Here is a 16,673-nt window from a genome sequence, read left to right on the forward strand (position 1 = left end):
CGAATGAGGGGAAAAAGAAAACACAGAGCCAATGACAGAGCAGACTTGAAACATCCCACCGTCCTTTTCAGAGCCTACCAGATGTGCTCATGAGGTGGACATTTTACCCTCGTCGGAAGTTCCACAGGATACTCCCGTAGGCCCCCATCGATCTACATCGGATCGGAAAATTAAGGTCAAAAAAAGAGATGCAACAGGAGAGATTTAACATGCACCTTGGCGGGAGGAATGCAGACACCCTGCGACTACTGCAAGTCCCGACGGCTGATCCAGCAATCATGTTTCGGTTCCGCGTCCAGACCAGCCTGATTCACATTGCGATTGGTTGGCCACGGTGAAGATGTCTTTGCTGAACGGAGCTGATCAGGAGGAGGGTCTACAGAGCACCCACTGAAGGGTGGCTCCCATGTAGGTCATGTAGGCAGGGAAGAGCAAAGTCTGCCGCGAGATATGGAGAATGCACGTCGGTTCTGCTGCAAGTACGTCCGGTACCTGCCTAAGTCAGGATGCCGGTACTTTTGATCACTCTGAGAAAGCTCAAGGACCAGAGCCCTGGGAATTAATAATGTGGGATCGTTAGTGGCGTTCCAGAAGCATGTCTAGCCGTCTGGTCCTGCAGGGAATGCTTTCTTGATCCTCCACGGCGCTCCGTAGTCCGCAACTAATTGAATGGCCACCTTCATAGCCCGTTCCACGTCCAACTTCCAACGGTTAACTCCAACCGGGAGGGGAGCGGATGCCGCTCGATACGACGAGCTTCTTTGCCTAGACTAGGCAATTGAGCGATTTAGGTCTCCTGATCGCCTTCTTTGCCGTTTCCATGAACATCCTCCATCCTTCTGGAAGGCTCTTGGAATGCGACGGCTTCAAAAGCTACTGGCATAGTTGCATGGCTAAGAGATCCTTAAGGACAGGCGGAGCTGCTAGCGAGCCAGGTCGACTGGCCACGAGACACTCAGGAGACCCCGGTGGTCCGTTTGTTGGTTACGGATCCGTTTTAGGGGGCTCCATCTACCTCCATTGGCATCCTCACCATCTTGCTGAGCGCAAGACTACTGGCCAACCAAGGGACTAGACGCAGCGCCGGGTCTGTCGGGTAGCGGGGACGGGCCTGACGCCGAGTGGGGATCCGCATTCCCCGACCCCCTTCGGCGCAATCACCAGGTCCACTGAAATCCGCATTCAATGGGTCTTACCAATCATCCTGGGCGCAGTTGGCTGGTAGCTCAGACGGCCGGCGGTCGACTAGACCCATTGGCTTCATCAGTACCACGTCTTCCGACCTTTGATCTATCCATTTGGGACGGGAGCCCATCTCCGGTCGTCTAAGACTCCGGTCCCAGTCACGCACCCTTCCCTTTCTGCGCTGGTGCCCGAAACTTTCCAAGGAATGCCACTCATTGGCTTCCCCTGTCCCCCAATCTCACACACAAAGTTTTCTGCCTCTGTTGTCACTTGTCACTAACCTCGGATGAGCGTCATTGGAGGAACAGCCGGGGATGTGTGATAAGAGAGGGGACAACCATGTTAAACCATTAAATGAGATGTGGAACATTGGTAAATAAACAAATAAACCAACTGAGACTCCATGGTAACAAGCCTAACGGAACGGGTAAAAGAATAAATTAAAAAGGAAATAAAAATAAGTGCAAACAGATTGGAAGGCAATAGGCATAGCCCGGTAGCGGGAGAAGCGCAAAGGGAACGGAGAATATGTCACGCCGGCAAGATTACGAGTCGTGGTGGTCTTGAAGTGGTCCGCTAGACCCCTCAATGTTTTCTTTTTCCTCAGAGGGCATCTGGCCTTTCTTTCCCCTCGTCCCCTCAACGAGGAGAGGAAATACGAAGAAAGCAAAAGAAGCCGAGAGGGGCCTCAAAAAGACGGTGACTGTTCTTTGCGACTGCCCACCGAGTGGTCAATTGAAGCAAGTCATCGGTCAAGTGACACAAGCGGTGACCGACCCATATTCTATCTAGACCCCTTTTTGGCATATGTATGTCCTGTCATCAAAACCGGATCTTAACGAGGTCGACACTAAGCACACCGTAGGTGCGGTGTAGCCTGGATCATACGCGGCTTGGGTCCAGACATGACCACCTTCAAGACATGGCTTCTCCGTCTATGACCCATCACCCGCCACCATGACAGGCGTCTCCCAATTCTCCTATCAGGAAAACACCCTGCTTCGTAGTTCGTACACATACCTAGTAGAAACCATCATGATGATGAATCCCCCCCGGTGTCCTGGATAATGAGTTTCTCACAATTGTGGTAATGAATCTACCTACGGAGTACTATTGCTACTGGCTCCATAGCTCATTGTCTATCATCAAAGTCAGCGATGTCATCTTATCGTGAGATCGGCCATGATCACCCCACATTGCAAGGGTAAACGGAAGGCTGGTAAATGGGACTATTTATGCGGCATTATTATGGACTCAAGAATTGGGTGCATCTCAGTGGCGAATCCGCCTATTATTGCAGAAGAAAATGGAGCTGTGGTCACTGTGGTAACAGCTTCCCTACAGAAGAAATCGTCGTTACGCATGGTACTCCGTACTTTTCTTAGTTCTTACAGACCACTGCTGGATCTGATCTCGCAGATGCACAGGCTGAGCTACAGCCTACAGGGGATCAACGTCGCTTGATGTATAAACAACCTTTATGTATGTATCGCCAATCAACTACCTAAACATACATATGCATCGATTCCGTACTTTTAGCTTCGCCTGTTGGCTCGATGGGGTAGTGCTCTTCATAGTTCATGTAATCCTCCAGGCTTACCTGCTCAATATAGCCTGTGGTATCTATGCGGTACGCGAGTTGACAAATCCATATTGAGATCAAGGTAAACAGATTTCAGCTCGGAACCTCAGACATGCGTAAAATTCAAAGGCATACTCAAGTAGTTTCGTAATTCATACATGCTTCTTGCTCGAGGAATAAGCCTGTCCCATAGAGCACCGTAAATGTCTTGAACTCTGGAATCCCGTCGAGCACGGGCACGGGCACGAAGAGAGCGTCCTCCTTGGGTGATTGGAACAAGATGTCTTGCCCCTCCTCGGACATACCTACGTAGGACTTGTTCCATCTAACGGTATTTCTTTTTCCAAGTACTTTCTCCTCCATGAGAAAAATTTTCATCATCTGCTCCGTCAGCCGAAGCACGAATAGTAATGATGAAACAGCGCTGCTCCTGCTTCAGTGCTATCTCCGATCCCAATGAATTATTCAATTTCATCTAAGCATCCTTGCCGTTTCAACCATCGGAAAGTGATACACATGTAGGTAGGTTATCCTGGGCGAGTCCCCCGGCATACCCGGAGGGGCAGGCATGCAAGCCACATCTCTCTCGCGATGGGGTGGCAGCATCTGGGTAACAGTTTCCGGGCTCGATTTGAAGATCGGTCGTTGCAGTGGGTAGTAGCGTTGCCATGTTGGCGGTCAGCCACCTAAGCAGTAAGCACTGAGGAGGCGACGGAAGTACGGGGAGCATACATGTCCAGCCACTGTTGGCTGGAGCCATTGTTTAAGACAGCAGATGAACTATCAATAATGGATCCTGATAACAACCTGCATGAACTGTAACTGCCCACACAGCCTGTATCGTCTTTGCCCTCTCGCTTCGGTGGATCCATCGTCCGACTCACCTCCATTCTGAGACTGTCAGTCAGTACCAAAACAGGCATTATGACTACTTGGCTGGCAGGTTGACTATTTAACGCTCCCATATAGCAGCAAGGAATAATAATAATTATTATTATGTTAACTCAAATCTTGATTTCATTGCAGCTCGCCTTCCTTTGTCCGCTTCCCTGGCCATGTAGATGAGGTAATGCGGGTATCACATGCAACCCCTGAGCGATGGGAGATAGGGAGGACGAGGCGAGCGATCTCTCGTCTCGTACACCATGACGAGGTGTACATGTCACATTGCTGAGGTCTAGAGTCGAATCTCCGAGACCCTGGGTGGTGGGATGGTCGAGCAGGTTGCATCCCTCAGGAAGCAAGAGACGCGGCCCAACCCCTGGCCATCCTTGCTAGCGCCCGTCTAACGATCACTAGAGGCGGGGTCCAAGTGGAGTCTATTAAGGCTGGACCTCCCAAGAGCCCAGAGTCTTCAAAGCGACGTGTGATGGTGACTGGTCGTATGGCGCACCTCCGGCTCCTCCCAGGCCGTTCTTCATTTCGAACTCTTTGAAAGTCCGCCCCTCCAACAGTCCAACCCCCCATGTCAACGGGCTGGATATACACAGTCTAACTCTCGCCAGTGAGTCTATACATCATCCTAGGCCGAACTCTGTTAGATCCTTCTTTCAGTCGCAATGGATCTCAAGTTGCCTGGCATGACCCAAAAAACGACTCTTGCGCCACATGATTTTAGAATAGTTAATAATGACAACTCTCAAGGATCGGGGCTGTACCCCGATCCAGACGTATCGTAATGAGAGGATACGACTGGCCTGTGTAGGTCCCCCTCTCTTATGAATGGGTGCATCACCACTTCGGATAACTCATTATTGCCTAGCCAGCACCAAGTACGGAGTACCTAGGACGGTACATCTGGACACAGGCGATTGGATGGAAACACTCAGCATCACGATTTTTCCCGTCCTTCCAGATCAGATAGCTCAGCACCTTAGTGAAGGGCAGGTCAGCAGTGTAGTACATACTTAGCTAAGTCGAGGGCGGGAAGATGGGCAGAAATCCTGGGACTTCCTGGCAGAATGTTGGTAATCGCAATACCGTAAGTTACGACATTCTTCTCGGATGGGAACTCTCAAAAACAAACAAACCGTAAACACCGGAACCCAACTAAGAGTAAATTGAGGGGGAAAAAGTAACCACATTTCTCAAGTAAGTTGAGCGACTCGATAGAACGATGGATCTATTTCGGTTTTCCCCTCCCGGTGGTCTCTATTCCAAACTTCAGGATGTTTTCACTTCTCCCGTAAGTGGTATGTCCTCCGTACTTCTGTTCTAAACCATCGTTGTCCCATGATCAAACCTTTTAGTTTTTGCTTGCTTCCTCTAGATATGTTTTCGTCTGGCCCTTTTCGGCCCTCGTCCCAGAAACACCTCTGTTTGCCGTGTTCGAGGGTTCGTCCCCTTGGGCCGCCCGGGAGTGGTAACTCAGAGAACCTCCTTTTCGCTTTCCTTGGGTGGGAGTGGATCCCCGTTCCTTGACCATTCCTCTCTCGGCGGACGAGTGTCGGGGCTAGTCTTGGTAGAGGACCAGCCTGCTAAACGGAGTTGGGTATGGTGGTGACCACATTATTCATGGTTATTATTCTTAGTAGCTAGTATTAAATACGGATTCGGTCGGTATGGATCCTGCTGGTGATGGATGATTACGGAGGCCGACCTCGCGCAGACACCTTAGCGGCCGGGCTAGTACGGCACCTGGAGCGAATGATCATGGATTTTTATTATTACTAGGCCCTTAGCACTTGGGTAGCTGGTTAGTTAGTTAGTTAGTTACTTAGACTTAGGAAGTAAGATGAGTCCCCGTTGGAAATAGGTAATCTTGCCTCTCTCGAGTTTCCACCCCCCCTCTCTCCCCGGCCTTTTTCGCGTCGCCTGTCGCCTGTTCGCTCGTTGGACCACTCGCGTCACTGTCCGTCACTCACATTAACACCTCAATTGTTGCCTTCTTTTCTGCCCCCCCAATCTCTGCTCCTTGACCTCAAGACGACTCTGCATGATCATCACATTCTCTGTCGTGCGTCGGCCGTCAATTCCCAAGGGAAATGCCCATTCGACCCTTTGGTCCATGTCAGCACCAGTCCGTCCCTCCGGTTCAGGCCTTTTTAACCCCTCAATAAACCCACCTGCATCATCAGTACTATCCTTTGGAGCATAATTATTATTATTATTTCGGATCTGCACCATCGCTTTTTCACCAAACCCGCTTCGTCGTCGACCGCCTCTTCAGTCCCCACGGCCCGGACCCAACTCTTCTCCTCGTCTTGGAGCTGGTAAAGGCTAAAGCTGTCACCGCGTCAGGGGCTTGCTTTTCCCTTTTCCTCCCCCCCTCCCCAAGGCGGCCTCCGATCATCCTTTCGTTTAGCTGTGTCCACCCAGACGGATCCGCTCCTATCACTCCAGTGATCACGTCCAATCCTCTGGGTCTTCCATCTGGTTTCCAGATCTTCCTCTCCTCCACCTTCGCTTCGTCTCTGAGAACTACATGACTACCCCTTTCCCCCTCCTCTCTGGACCCAATCTCGTACCGAACCTCTCCTGCACCTAATACCTTATCGCATTATCCCCATCCTGCACCCTGTCCTTCCATCCATGGGAATGAACTACACCCCCCGTGGATACCACCGCCTTGTCTAACTGCGAAGGATGAGCACCTGATCCAATTCGACCCTTCCGACAATCACCTGGGGGAGCCGTGTACTCCTTCGAAACATTCCTTACCTCGGCTGTTCAAGCCATACTCGAGCCGCAAAAGTTCTCTTGGATTTTCTGCTGGCAGAGAACAGAAGGGAGACACGATGACCGTCTGCTACGACCACTCCTCATTACGGAGCGCCGCTCCCACTTCAGTCGCGAGCCTGGAGGACAGGTTCGAAGTCCTCAAAGAAGTAGGTGATGGCAGTTTTGGTAGCGTGGCCGTCGCACGTGTACGGACCGCTGGTTCCAATGTTGCACGGAGGGGGACCATGGTATGTTGTCGCCAGGCTGCTTTACTCTCTTGCTGGTTTGCTGATTCCCCGTCTAGGTTGCTATTAAGACAATGAAGAAGACGTTCGATTCACTGGCCCCCTGTCTCGAGCTCCGTGAAGTCATCTTCCTCCGAACCCTGCCACCCCATCCCCACCTAGTCCCAGCCCTCGACATCTTCCTCGACCCGCTTTCCCGCAAACTACACATCTGCATGGAGTATATGGATGGCAACCTTTACCAACTAATGAAAGCCCGCGACCACAAGCCCCTCGATGGAAAGCACGTTAAGAGCATTCTCTATCAGATCTTGTCGGGTCTCGACCACATCCATGCCCACCACTTCTTCCACCGTGATATCAAGCCCGAAAATATCCTCGTCTCTACATCCGCCCCGAATGACTCTGCTTTCAGCCGCTACTCTAACCTTGTTACTCCTCCTTCTACTCCTCCGACATACACTGTCAAGATAGCCGACTTTGGCCTCGCAAGAGAGACGCACTCCAAGCTGCCTTACACCACATATGTTTCTACCAGATGGTACCGTGCACCTGAGGTTCTTCTGCGTGCAGGAGAGTACTCCGCACCCGTGGACATGTGGGCTGTCGGTGCGATGGCTGTTGAGATCGCCACGTTGAAGCCATTATTCCCTGGTGGCAACGAGGTCGACCAGGTCTGGCGCGTTTGTGAAATCATGGGAAGCCCTGGTAACTGGTACAGTAAGTCGGGGGCCAAACTTGGAGGTGGTGAGTGGAGAGAAGGCTCCCGCCTGGCCCAGAAGTTGGGATTCACATTCCCGAAGGTATGATTACCCAATGCTTTAGCCATGACGCGAGTCGATGACTAATGAAACGCAGATGGCTCCTCATTCCATGGACAGCATCCTACAAGCTCCTCAGTGGTCGGCTGCCCTTAGTCAGTTTGTCACCTGGTGCTTGATGTGGGATCCCAAAAACAGACCGACTTCCACGCAGGCCCTGAACCACGAGTACTTTGCTGATGCAATTGACCCGCTGAGACCCAAGTCGTCAACAGCTCGGCTTCTGGGTCGGAAGCAATCGGACAAGAGCTTCAAATCCGCTAACCGGGATACCAATGACTCCCCGACCCTGGCATACAAGTCATCGTGGTTCCGGAGGTCATTGATCGGCAGGTCCGACAGCCCTGTCCCGCCTGTGGAGAAAGAGAATTCTTCCAAACAATCGGTGTCCTATAATAACTCGGAGCTCCAGGTTGCCAAGAGCAAGCCTGCGCCCAGTAAGCGTGCCACTTGGGCTAATGGGGCTCCAATGCCTATCCTGCCCTCGATTCGGCCTGTTTCTCCTCTCTCTAATGCGGTCACAGCGCAAGCCAATTCGTCCCTCGCACACTCTGGCGACAGCGCCAACTCCAAGGCGAGCAAGAAAATTGGCAGGCAGCTTTCCGTCAACTCGCATGGTAATCACTACGCTGATATCCATCGGCAAGAAGCGGAGCGGGCGCTCAACGGTGGAGCAATGTTAAGCCCCGCCATCACCCCAAAGGAGAGCTTCTTCTCACACCTGCGCAAACGAGCCCGCAGATTATCTGGTCGCAACCAGGCCAACACGGCTGATGATGTTGAAGCCAACGCCGGCTGCATGCCTTGGTCAAATCGGTCTTCCCTGGCTCTGGACTCGGTCAATGTGAGCGAGCCTAAGCCCAACTCTGATCTTTCGGAGCTGGACAAAGCCCTCCAAACTGTGAAATGCTCGCTTGACTCGGCCGCTCTAGGAAATGTTCCTGTTCAGATCACCTCCGCTGTTGATGGCACGAAGCGTCAGTCAATGCCGCAAGGTTCGATTCGCGCAATGGGTGAAAGTCCTGTCTCGACCAATGGCACCGGAGGTCCAATCTCCAGTCGAAACCGGCGTGCAATGCAGATGTCTAACAACCCAATTCACCGCTACGAGACTCCCGAAGAGGAGGATGAGCTTTTGGATGAAGTTCTGCATTCCGCAAGCAAGGCTGCGAGACGCCTAGCACAGACGGAAGTTCCATCTGATGTTACGTCGAACTACAACCGCCAGCCCCTGGGAAATGACAGTTCTCGTCCGTTGCCCAGTCCTTATCCCACACCCTCTCCATCAGCAAAGTGTGATGGCGTCTCTTTTGGCCATTCGGAAACAACGCCGTGCAGACGACTACCCCTGCCGGAGGAGCAGGCGGATGCCAACTCCAGTCGCCAATGGCCAACCCCTCCATATGAGGATGGCGAATGGGCAAAGCCAGCCCCGGCTAAGTTCCTGACAGGTTCAGCGACTTGCCGCTAGCTTGCCCGGCGTTGGAGATGACGCTATTTTTTTTTCATTTCTTCACCATCTTCGACTGATCTTGTTCATATTTAATCGAAAGAGAAAAAAGGGGGCGGTCATGCGCGGAATATCGGCGAATTAACCGAGCAAGGCGTACGGGATCTGGTGTCATTTTGTTTTCTATCTCCGTGGAGGGTTGGCAGTTTCTTTTCATTTTCCTCTCGTCTTTTCAATTCCTCTCTGTTCTTCCATCCTGCGCGTCGATTTCTACCCATGTTTGTATAGGCCATGGTTCAGCCCGGGTTTCCTTTCATTTGTCTGGTTCTGTCTTCATACCCCAAAGGCCTTTTTATAGATACCGTCGGCCTCGCACCTTGTTTTCGGTATACCGCTTGCATGTGTCTTTCGTTCCTTGATATCATCACCCCCTTTGCACATTGCCCATCCTTCTACCCTGATACCAATCGCGCGAGTCGCAATGTTTGCTCCCGTTCCTTATATATATATATATACTCACCTCCCCGACCCCGTGCTGACCACTACAGCCGACCATTTCCTTTTGTCAAACTCCTTTCACCTCTCTGTATATTTCCTGGACATTGATCCTCACTCATCATTCTTTCTCCCCCCCCCCCTCATTCCTTCCTCAATGCGCGGATCGGAAGCATTGCATCGGGCTTTCCTCACAAGAACAAAAGATTTTCCATTCATCCATTGTACAATTTCACAACCTGCTGGGAAGGAGCACTGGTGGCTGGTTCTGGGCTTTGAACACTATTGTAATATAGGATTTTATCCCGACGGTCTAGCCGTCTGTTTATATATACTGTTAATAAAAACACGCAAAAGCTGCAGTGTCTGACAAGATTAATCCATGATCTTCATATTAATTTCTCATCATATTTATCGTATATAGTAAAGCTGGTAGATGCGATACTCGAGGCCATCATCTGCGATAGCCACGGAAGAACCGTTTCCCCGCCCGCCGGCAGAATTTCCTAATGCAGCACTACGTCAAAAGGTTTCCTGTCGAGACGACTTCATTTTGTCGCAAGCACTGTTGTATATGATTTTGTTGTCGGAATGGGTGACTTGACCTGGTGAGCCCTGCAACTGAAAAACACATCGCCAGTTTTTTTCAACTAGAACGGCATCTGCCCATTGTTTCGCTTGTGCACTTCAAAGCGTCAGGCTGCGGGTTGGCGATTAATACTAATCTCCATCTCTCTCTTCTCCTACCTCCTCTGACGCTCAGAACATTTCTTACCCACAATGGCAGCTCAGCGTCAGGCCTCGTCTGCTTCCCAGACCCCGCTCATCTCTCCCGCAGAGCTTTCCTACCTCTACACCTCGCTGTCTCTTCCTGACGGCCCGATTCGCCCAGACGGTCGCTCAGCTACGCAATTCCGACCCTTGACTGCAGAGACCGATATACTCCCGGGAACAAACGGTAGCGCGCGCGTCGGTTTCGCAGATGGTACCCAGGCCATTGTCGGAGTCAAGGCTGAGGTGGAAAAGACCGTTGTGGCGGCAGAAGCCCTGAATCTATCACAACACACTCAAGAGGAATACGCCGACAATGAAGTTGGTGAAGGGAAACAATCGTCTAGTGCTGGGCATGGGTCATGGGTGCAAATGTCCATCGAGATTCCCGGGTTTCGGGACGATGACGCCCTACCGGTTTTCTTGTCGGAAATGATGCGTGAGCCTCTGGTTGAATCTGTCGCGGGAGGCCAAGGTGGAGACGGCGAAATGGCGGGTGGCTTGAAGGATAGATTGGTGATCAATAAGCGCTGGCATTGGCGATTGTACATTGATGTGAGTTGCTTTCTCCTGCACTATTGAACCTATTAGTGCTAATGCGGTTCGTGCAGGTGCTGCTACTGTCCCAGCCTCTGTCGTACCCGCTTCCTTTGCTATCTCTTACGACTCATCTGGCGCTTTTGTCGACCAAGCTGCCCAAGCTCAAGTCGAAGGGAGAAGAAGATCCCTTCTTTGATGACGATTGGAATGCCGCCGAATACCTGTACCCTCGTTCTCAGCTGAAGTCACACCTGTCGACGCAACAAGTCCGGCCTCCTGTGACGCTGCTTGTTATTTCCGTAGGCGATAATGTTGTTTTCGATCCCAACAGGGAAGAAATCGCTGTTGCGGACACTGTTCTGGCTGTTTCTGTCACCCGCGACACCGACTCCGAGGGCCTGAAGCTGCTCTCAATCCGTACCGTGGACCCTCCATCCCGACTCACGCAACCGGGTGTACCGAACTCGGAGAACCTGGCGACTCTAGGCTCTGCTGCTGAAGAGGCGGCTATGCTGGAGCCATCCACCGGCGAAGAGGTCTCGGGAGTTTGGAAACCGCGACGTGGCGGTGTTAAGAGGCGTACGATCGCAAAGATGCTCAAACTAGTCCTGGAGAAGGGAGGTGTTGGCGAAGAGGTCCTCGAGGGCTTGGAGGGTGTCCAGGTGGGCTGAACCTACTCAGTTGGCCACCAAACGGGTCCCAGTCCGAAATCCTTGCCTCAGTTTGCATATACCTGTCGCACGATGGATCGAAGTGTCCAGCTGATCGGGACAGTCGACTGAACTTGCAGCCGAACAAACCACAAGCGTTTGAAGTTGAAACATCCCACACGCTTGCTGCTGAGAAGATACAGATCTCGATGAAGCTCGAATCTACCACAGCAAACAGGCGAGCTTGAGACGAAATGAAGCAAATCAATGACACATCGCCATGATGATAGGGTAACCGACTAGAACCCACAACTTGTACATAGCAGACAATATATGAGAACGAAACGGGCATAAAGGACAATCGAAGGCTAATATACAATCTCCATAACCGGTCTTCACATGATGGTTCCACGACATTTAGTTATAGCAGGGAAAGCCCACCTCACGGCCGAACCGACCAATCTCACCAGATTCCCAGCCACTTCTTAACGGGCTTCTTGTTGCCCTCCCAATCAACATACACATTCTTGTCATCCTGAGCCTGCTGCACCACAGCCACAGGTGACTGATCATCAACAGCGACCTGCTCCTTCTCATCCGCCTTAACCTCATCCCTCTCATCCGGCTCCTCCAGCCCATGGGCAATGCGATACTGCCGTCTCTTCTCCGCATCATCCACCCGTCTCCTCCGCTTCTCCCTCGTCTCCATCGAATTATGCTCCACATGCATCCGGAACACCGAAACGGCCTGCCGAATCGTATCGATCGGATGAGCCAATAGCCCCGACCAAGGCGGCAGCAAATGAGCGAACGGCGACGACCGCTTGAAGTTCGTCGTAAACGTAAACGTAGCCAAGGAAGTCAACACACCCTACACACACAAACATAAAGCCATTAGCAACCCACAAACCAGAAACCCCATCATATGTCCACAAACAAGACATATAAGGGGAAAAAAGAAAAAGGTATATCTCTATCTCACCATCGCAATCCAAATATGAATCCACCGATGCGTCAAGAACTTATGCATGACTGTTCCCTCGGGTGGGAACATATGCGGGTACTGTCTGTTCTTCTGCTCCTCCTTCTCCTTCTCGCTGAGCTTGGGACCCGGGTAGTTGATTGGACCGCTGTTCACGACCTTTCCATTGCGGGTTTGCACAACTCGGCGCGCCGGGTGCGATGGCGGCCGGAACTTGTCGGGTTTGGCGAGAACCCGCGGGTGGCTGTTGTCGGGCTTGGAGGACGCGCATCGCTGGGTGGTGATGTGGTAGGTGGTTTGCCGGGTCAGGGCGGCGCGGAGAGTGAGCGGGGAGGGCGCGCCCCGGGGGAGGAGGAATTGGGGGATTGTGACGGGCGGCATGGTGTGGGGTTTGGTTGCTGTTGGTAGATAAAAGTGAGGGCGATGGGAGCTGGTGCTGGCCGCTGGTGCGCGGTGTTGGAGTAAGTGCCTGGCCGGGTTTGGTGTTGCGGCGCGGGTATTTTTTTCTGGTGTTGCGGAGGCTATACGGATCACGTGAGGGTGGTGTGTTTGGATGGGGTATCTATTTTGGTCTATGTTTGGTGATTGGTTGGGTGGATAGATAGTAGCTAAATAGTATCTAGTAGTTACCATCATGTATATAGTACGTCTACTAAGTAGGTATTTGTCTACATTGCGATTGATCGCATAGTGTCTGCAGTACCATAGCTATAGTCCTCGTCAGACCGGTGCCTGTGGAAGTGTACCAAGATCTGTGGAAAATGGAATAATAATGTTTACACTCCATCAGCCTCAGGCCACCTCGGGACCAAGCCGGCGGAGCGGAACAACACGAGTTTCCACTACCAACTCGGCCAAACTCGGAGGACAAATGACGGTCCAGGAATTTCAAACGCCTGCTCTTTGAAGGACCCCAACAGCCATTGCAGTGGACCAGCTCCATGCTGGCGTCTAAGTATCTTCTCCGTAGCCCGTACCGCCCTTTGCTACTTTGTGAACGGGCCCATCTCCCATCATCACGGCAGCACGGAGATGGCAAGTATGAACGTAGGATGAGATCATCCGGAGGGCACTACGTCAGTCTCCGACGGAAAGACGAATTGTTCTCGAAGGATCCCAGCGAGGATCGTCTCGGACTAGAGGGAGGCATTGCGCCTGGACCAAGGGATTAGCCAGGGCATGGGACTGGAAAGGCCGGGAATTGGACTGGATCGATCTGGAATGGAGACAATTCAGGGAAATCATGAGAAGATGAGACGGAGACTGGAGCAGGCATGGCTCAATTCTCAAAGAAGACACCGGCATCTTGACCCGGAAGCGCCCGTTGCGCTGAATCATCTCGGCCCTGATTGGCCGCAGCCCGGATCACGGGAGTCGTTGGGGGCAAAGGCTGGCCGCTCTTGTACAAATTGAATCGCAAGTTTTTCTTCCCTCGTCCGCTTTCTCTCCTCCAGTGCTTTTATTCTTCCCCAGGATATCCTCCACGCCTCCAATTCCTTTGTACATTACTTCTATACCTTTTAATCCCTCCTCAAAACCCCCCACATACATTCAAAATGGGCAAGGACGCTGGTTTCGCTCCTGGTAAGCAGCTACGTTTTCCTTTGTTTCGTCACTCCTTGTCTCCGGTGCAGCATCATTCACTGGTTTCCTATTCATGGCATTCACTCAATGCTGTGCGGGTTGTCACTGCATGATGGCGGCTACTGGCGGTAGGCTTTCTGCCTGCTGTGACATCTTGGGCGCGTCGGTGTTGTCACCACTACCTATCTTATCCGCAACTGCGCACTTTGGCTTTCACTTTCCCATTCGCTCTCCCAATCACCCCTGCATCAAGACGCGATATTCCAAGCACAGCATCTCAAGTCAAGCGTTACATCCGTCATCATGACCAGCTGGGATACCTTCTGTTTCCTCACCACTCTCCACACCCGTGAAGCCGAACTGGAGGAGTTGAAGAAGAAAGAGCAGCTTGAGGCTGAGGCGGCAATGATGGCCGAACAGACTGCTAACGTCGGAACCATTACAGGTGACTCCGCCAAGGGTGCTAAGCTCTTCCAGGTGAGTTTTACTCGATCTGCGCCGCACGATGGCAACTACTCGGGGGGAACCTTCTTTTTACTAACATGGTTATTAGACTCGTTGCGCTCAGTGCCACACCGTCGAGGCTGGTGGTCCCCACAAGGTCGGCCCCAACTTGAGCGGTCTCTTCGGCCGTAAGACCGGTCAGGCCGAGGGCTACGCCTACACCGACGCCAACAAGCAGGCTGGTGTCACCTGGGATGAGAACTCTCTGGTATGCCCCGGCTCACCTATTCCGCACGTGGTTGCGAAGCCCTGTGACTAACACGCTTTCCGTAGTTCTCCTACCTCGAGAACCCCAAGAAGTTCATCCCCGGTACCAAGATGGCCTTCGGTGGTCTCAAGAAGGGCAAGGAGCGTAACGACCTCATCACGTATGTGCCGCCCTGGGTTCTAAGATTGGAGATACAAAGCGCTAACTTGTTTACCTTAACAGCTACCTCAAGGAGAGCACCGCCTAAATTTCCTCGTCATGAACCCTTCTAGAACCCGTCTGACGGATACTGCTTGATCCTATCACTGCGCGCTGGAAACAGGCGAAGGCTCGGCAACCCGACAGACAGGGACTGTAACAATACTCCACCCTTTCTTTCCCGCGATAGACCTTTGGTGTTCCTGCGCTGGAACGATGCAGATACAATAGACTCCTGTCTCCTTCGCGACCGCTGTCTACATATTCCCTTGTTTCCCTTTTCTCCGTTTCCTATGTTTCCTCGACGAACGTGTTTCATCCAGCTCTCTGTGTATCATGGTTAACCATAATGAATTGAAGAGATCTCCTCTCATGATGACGTGCGTGTGCCTGTTTTGTTTTGCTTGCTTTCCTGCCTGACGGACCGATGACCGTGCGCTGGACCGGTCCCGTGTTTCAAAAGTATCACGTGCAGGCGGTACTGGCCAGGGATTCGCCCTGGTCCGACCGCAACCACGTATGCGCTGCAGATGGACCAGGAGGGGTCCCCCTCGGTGAGTAGTGTCTGGCTGGAAATGTTCCTCGAGTCAGGGTAGTCCCCTCCCCGGCCAACGGTGGCCACTGCACCGGCAATCTGGCGGATGATCCTTGCAGGCGTGGAGGGCAGCGTGGTGTGGCCATTGGACCGGCCGTTGGGCCAGTTGTCAGCCCGCCATTGATAGGCAGGTGGATGGTACCGAAATATCGTCCCTCGAGGGTCTCCGGCCAACCAGATTGAGCGTCGACCGGAGGGTAAGAGTCCCAGCACCAACCGTTACGGCGTTGAGGGGAGAATCAGTCCTCAGTGACCCCCCCTCAGCCATCGAGCTTGGGGAAGGGTTGCGAACTACGGAAGCTACCGGTTCGATCGAGGGGGTGATAGGTAGGATCAGAGAACCTTCCCATGGGGTCATGTGGTCGGCCCGGGGCCCGACGGGCAAGAGGGCAGGATGGATGCGAGTCACGCTGATGTGGTTATCGAATGGCGGTTTATCTTGGTGCCTTAGAGTTTAACTGGCCGGACTCCTACTCTTGCTGGACCGCAGCAGAGGGGATGATGGAGGGTGTGGGTTCGGACGCGATGTCGCGACGGGTGGATATCTACGGAGCCCCCAGGGTCGTTATCGCCTGGAGGATTTGTCGGTCAAGTCTAGTCCGCGTGGTGGAAGTGAAATACTATATATCATGACTGAAAATAAGCGTAGATATCTAGTCCAGCATGCGCCGGCGAACCTAAGCAACGACCAGTCGGGCCCGGTACCGTCAGGATGCTTTTTTCTCCCGGCTGGAAGGCTTTCGTATCGCGAACGGCTATCAGATCGGGGATTGTTTCTTTGAGAAGAACAATCGCCTGAAAGCGCTGGAAGAGAGATGCACTGTAGAATGATTATTTATTTTCTCTTTTTAAAGGAAAAGGGCATTGTCCTTGGTTGTAAGCGAATAGCGACCGATGGATAGACAGACTGGAGGCTACGATGGGGGCTGTAGGGATGAGCATCCCATGATCCCACCTGACCCGTGGCGGCCGACGTCTGATTGGCCCAGCCACCAGCGGCGCCCCCTCCATGAGACGTTCTTTCCTTCTGATAAAACCCCAGCCGTGGAAGGCATGCGAGGGGCGGGCCGTATCCTGTACCTCTTGACTTGTAACTGCCTGTACTCCGTACCTGGCCTGAAGACTTGCAACTTCCTCGACCGACCGCGCCTGCGACTTTATATCCGATTGACTCTATACGCGTGGAACTCGCACCCCTCACTA

At 52.5% G+C, this 16,673-nt stretch overlaps 5 protein-coding genes across 5 annotated transcripts; 3 read left to right on the plus strand and 2 right to left on the minus strand.

Annotated features, from left to right (window-relative positions):
- Positions 1-3,138: 3,138 nt before the first annotated feature.
- On the minus strand, positions 3,139-3,588 carry BO94DRAFT_534325 (uncharacterized protein). Its single transcript, XM_025611518.1, has one exon. The coding sequence runs from the start codon at positions 3,525-3,527 to the stop codon at positions 3,261-3,263; it is 267 nt and encodes an 88-aa protein (XP_025468463.1). The 5' UTR covers positions 3,528-3,588; the 3' UTR covers positions 3,139-3,260.
- Positions 3,589-6,199: 2,611 nt separating this feature from the next.
- On the plus strand, positions 6,200-9,194 carry BO94DRAFT_40397 (serine/threonine-protein kinase). The gene is made up of 3 exons (XM_025607383.1): positions 6,200-6,675; positions 6,732-7,475; positions 7,531-9,194. Exons 1-3 carry the CDS (start codon positions 6,505-6,507, stop codon positions 8,962-8,964), a joined length of 2,349 nt encoding a protein of 782 aa, XP_025468464.1. The 5' UTR covers positions 6,200-6,504; the 3' UTR covers positions 8,965-9,194.
- Positions 9,195-9,984: 790 nt separating this feature from the next.
- Positions 9,985-11,811, plus strand: BO94DRAFT_574508 (exosome non-catalytic core subunit RRP42). Its single transcript, XM_025615023.1, has 2 exons — positions 9,985-10,764; positions 10,821-11,811. The coding sequence occupies exons 1-2, from the start codon at positions 10,219-10,221 to the stop codon at positions 11,418-11,420; spliced, it is 1,146 nt and encodes a 381-aa protein (XP_025468465.1). The 5' UTR covers positions 9,985-10,218; the 3' UTR covers positions 11,421-11,811.
- Positions 11,621-12,851, minus strand: BO94DRAFT_534328 (uncharacterized protein). Its single transcript, XM_025611519.1, has 2 exons — positions 12,382-12,851; positions 11,621-12,270 (listed from the first exon to the last, which is right to left on the minus strand). Exons 1-2 carry the CDS (start codon positions 12,760-12,762, stop codon positions 11,863-11,865), a joined length of 789 nt encoding a protein of 262 aa, XP_025468466.1. The 5' UTR covers positions 12,763-12,851; the 3' UTR covers positions 11,621-11,862.
- A 1,086-nt stretch (positions 12,852-13,937) lies between these two features.
- On the plus strand, positions 13,938-14,924 carry BO94DRAFT_555888 (c-type cytochrome; the record flags this gene model as incomplete). The annotated part of the gene is made up of 5 exons (XM_025613828.1): positions 13,938-13,965; positions 14,411-14,442; positions 14,519-14,677; positions 14,743-14,837; positions 14,900-14,924. The coding sequence occupies 5 exons, from the start codon at positions 13,938-13,940 to the stop codon at positions 14,922-14,924; spliced, it is 339 nt and encodes a 112-aa protein (XP_025468467.1).
- Between the last annotated feature and the right edge of the window lie 1,749 nt (positions 14,925-16,673).

This window comes from Aspergillus sclerotioniger (genome assembly GCF_003184525.1).
Source record: "Aspergillus sclerotioniger CBS 115572 chromosome Unknown BO94scaffold_11, whole genome shotgun sequence".
Lineage (NCBI taxonomy): Eukaryota > Fungi > Ascomycota > Eurotiomycetes > Eurotiales > Aspergillaceae > Aspergillus > Aspergillus sclerotioniger.